The 3,472-nt window shown below is 37.2% G+C and overlaps 1 protein-coding gene across 2 annotated transcripts in view; it reads right to left on the bottom strand.

The window, feature by feature from the left end:
• The window catches only part of cetn3 (centrin 3), a 10,275-nt gene extending 7,348 nt beyond the window's left edge, over positions 1–2,927 (bottom strand). For both annotated transcript variants that reach the window (XM_022748694.1, XM_022748692.1), the window contains exon 1: positions 2,816–2,927. In XM_022748694.1, the coding sequence (XP_022604415.1) occupies positions 2,816–2,832 (17 nt within the window). In that variant the 5' untranslated portion in view covers positions 2,833–2,927. The remainder of the gene's footprint in view (positions 1–2,815) is intronic.
• Between the last annotated feature and the right edge of the window lie 545 nt (positions 2,928–3,472).

Below are 3,472 nucleotides of genomic sequence, written 5' to 3'. Positions count from 1 at the left end.
TCCTCATTTGAGTTAACGTATAGTGGTTTTTTGTGTGTTTTTGTTTGTTGCTCACAGAATTAGTTGTAACACTGGCGTCTATCTTTCCAGAACGGAGCTTGTGGCCGACAAAACCAAATGTAAGAGAAAGAAAGAACTCACCAAGGATCAGAAACATGAAATTAATGAATCCCTCAGTTGTTGGAACACTGACAAAGATAAAGAAATTGATTACCACAAGTTGAAGGTAGCAACAGAGACAAACACCAAGCCATAAAGTCTGAGGAGCTCTCTGTAGACCTCCGTGATAAAATTGTGGCGAGGCATAAATCTGGCAAGGCTATAAAACCATTTCTTAAAGCTTTGAGTGTTCCCAGAGCACAGTGGCGTCTATAATAGTGAACATGGAAGAAGTTTGGAACCACAGGACTCTTCCTAGAGTTGGGCGTCCGGCAAAACTGAGTAACAGGGCAAGAAGGGCCTTAGTCAGGCAGGTCACCAAGAATCCAACGGTCACTCTAACAGAACTTCAGAAGTTCACTGTAGAGATGGGAGATCCAGCCGGAAAGACGACCATCTTAGCAGCTCTCCACAAATCAGGTTTTTATTGTAAAGTGAAAGACAGAAGCCACTCTGAGTAAAAGACACATGACAGTCTCCTGGAGTTTGTCAAACACCGTTTAAAGGACTCAGAGGAGATTCTCTGGTCTGATGAGACAAAAACTGAACCCTCTGGCAGAACTCCAAACACCAGGTACTGCTCATTACACCAGCCCTACAGTGAACATGGTGGTAGCAGGATCATGCTATGGGCGGGGGGGGGGGGACTGGTCAGAACTGAAGGAAGGATCAATGCAGCCAAATAAAGAGAGATACTTGAAGAAAACTTCCTCCAGAAGTCCATGTGACCCGAGACTCGGACGACAGTTCATCTTTCAGCACACCAATGACAACATGCCAAAGTTCTAGACCTAAACCCGAGGGGCCTGAAGATGGCAGTTGAGACGCTTCACATGAAGTCTTGACAGGAAGAAAGAATGAAATAAACTGCCATATCAGGTGTGAAAAACCTGTAGAGATTTTAACCAAGAAGACATGAAGCTGTAACTACTGCCAAAGCAGCTTCCCAATTTCCTCGATTACTGGTCTGAAATACTGTAGTAAATGGTAGATTTAAGTTTTTGATTTTTTTTTTTTTTAAATAAAATTGCAAAACTTTCTAAACATGTGTTGACTTTTTTCATCAGATCGATAGATAGATAGATATATATGATAGATAGATAGATATAGATAGATAGATAACAATAATAGTTGAACAGTAATAATTTATGGATAAAATGGAAATACAATCGACAAAAATTGTAATTTTTATTAATTTACAATTAAATCTGCAACATAAAAGGTGCAAAAAGTTTGAATAATTTCTGAATGGTACTTTCACCTTAGTTGGTTTCTCAATAAAGTTTGTTGAAAAAGAAAAAAAGAAGCCATGAGTAAAACCAATCAGACAACACTTTGCTGCTTGCCCGGTAACAGCCGACCAATGGAGGCTTCTGAGGGAGCGCGGAATAAACGTATCTGTTGTGTGCCGGTTCCTGGCTTCTCTGTGTTTTAACGTTGGATTTTAAGGTTTTATAAATCTCCAAATCCACGACAATGAGTCTGTCTCTGAGGTAAACCGTCTGACTCCAACCGCTCTCTTCATTTTCTCCGTTACAGTTCATTTTAAAGCGCTAGCAGTAGCACGAAGGCTAGCTCCTTCACGTTACTCGCGTTAGCACGGCTGGCTGTTTGAAAAACAGAAACATCCCAAAATTAGCTCATTTCATGAAGTTACAGTTTGGAAGTATGTTGGTGTCAAGGCCGGTTTTTTTTGTTGTGCCTTTTTTTAAGTTTAAAGTGAATCCTCTTGTCCTTTCAAATGTTTTTTATTGTCGCTCTGTATCACTTTACTTGTTGGCTAGACTCCTTCTACATTAACAAGGACAGCATAAAAGACTATAAAACTATTTCAAATTTGTAAAATATTCGCTCTATTTGTGAAAACATATCAAATATAGACTACATTATCCCAAAAAAGTTAAAGATTGTTTAAAAACACAATTTCAGAGTTGCAAAACTTTTATTCTATTTGTGAAAACTGAAGTTGGAACAACAACTCAGGGACTTGTCGATGTTTGGTTGATGCTGGGAACTTTTGATAAACGGTACAAATTCACGTATTGCATATAATTCTTTATGCTAAGTGTTAATATAATAATTTGTATTGGGTTGTAACCATTAGGTGCTGTCAACATAGAATGAGTTGGATTAGTTAGAAAAGTTATTTATTAGCTGTGACCATGATAATAACTAACGCAAATACTGGAAACAGCTATCAACGTGATTTAATGTTCAGATCAATAAAATGCAAAACATCATGTTGATTTTAAGCGCGTGAACACACCGAAGTCAGAAGAACAACTCAAACACTGGAAATGGGATTATCCGAGGTGCACGTGAATGCAGCGTACCTACTACAATCTTTTAGCTATTTAATTAAAATATGCGATAAAATAACGTCTGTGGTGAGATTACACTGCAGCAGAAATTACTGTAGAGGTCACAGAATCTGATGGGGATTTACTGTAACACCCGTTAAATCTTCGTTACCTGTAACAGCTGCATTAAGATTCACTTCAACTGTAATTTAGTGAATGAGATCATTCTGTTTTCAAATAGCCAAACATGCTAACGCTAGCTAACGTGAATTAGCTAGCCTTCGTGTTTCTGCTGGCGCATTAAAATGAGCTGTGATAGAGAAATTGAAGAGAGCGGCGGAGTCAGACTGGTTTACCTTCGAGACAGACTCATTGTCGGTGGATTTGAAGAATTTTAAGATCGTAAATTCAAACGTTGTTGTCGATCAACACAGAGACCAGCGTCCTCACAACAAAACAAATCCGTGCGTTTTCTTCTTCGGCGTCTTTCTTTGGTTTGATTGGTGGTTAGCAACCAGTTTACAGGCGCATTACCGCCACCTACTGGACTGGATTCTAGTTCTAGTTGTTCTAGTTGTTGTTGTTGTTGTTGTTGTTGTTGTTGTTCTTCTTCTTCTTCTTCTTCTTCTTCTTCTTCTTCTTCTTCTTCTTCTTCTTTTTTTTCTTCTTTTTCTTCTTCTTCTTCTTCTTCTTCTTCTTCTTCTTCTTCTTCTGTAAGATAAATGCAGAAACAATAGAAATAACTAAGCAAGTAGTAAAAACGAATAAGAGCATTATAAGTCAGAAGACAGAAAATAAATAATATGAAAACTAAACAAAAATAATAAACATAAGTCAGTCAGGTATTAAAAGTGCATAGATATTCATATTTTAATATTACAACATTTGACATGTTTTTATACAATATTATTTTATTTATATAGGCATCAAATATAGGTGTAGTTTTTAAGAAATAACATTTATGCATGAAGTACTTTGCTAAAAGTATTAAGTTATTATTCCCAAACTCCATT

The sequence above is a fragment of the Seriola dumerili genome, unplaced genomic scaffold (assembly GCF_002260705.1).
Source record: "Seriola dumerili isolate Sdu_G_001 unplaced genomic scaffold, Sdu_1.0 BDQW01000128.1, whole genome shotgun sequence".
Lineage (NCBI taxonomy): Eukaryota > Metazoa > Chordata > Actinopteri > Carangiformes > Carangidae > Seriola > Seriola dumerili.
Note: the sequence above shows the minus strand (reverse complement) of the source record. Positions and strands in the feature narration are given on the sequence as shown.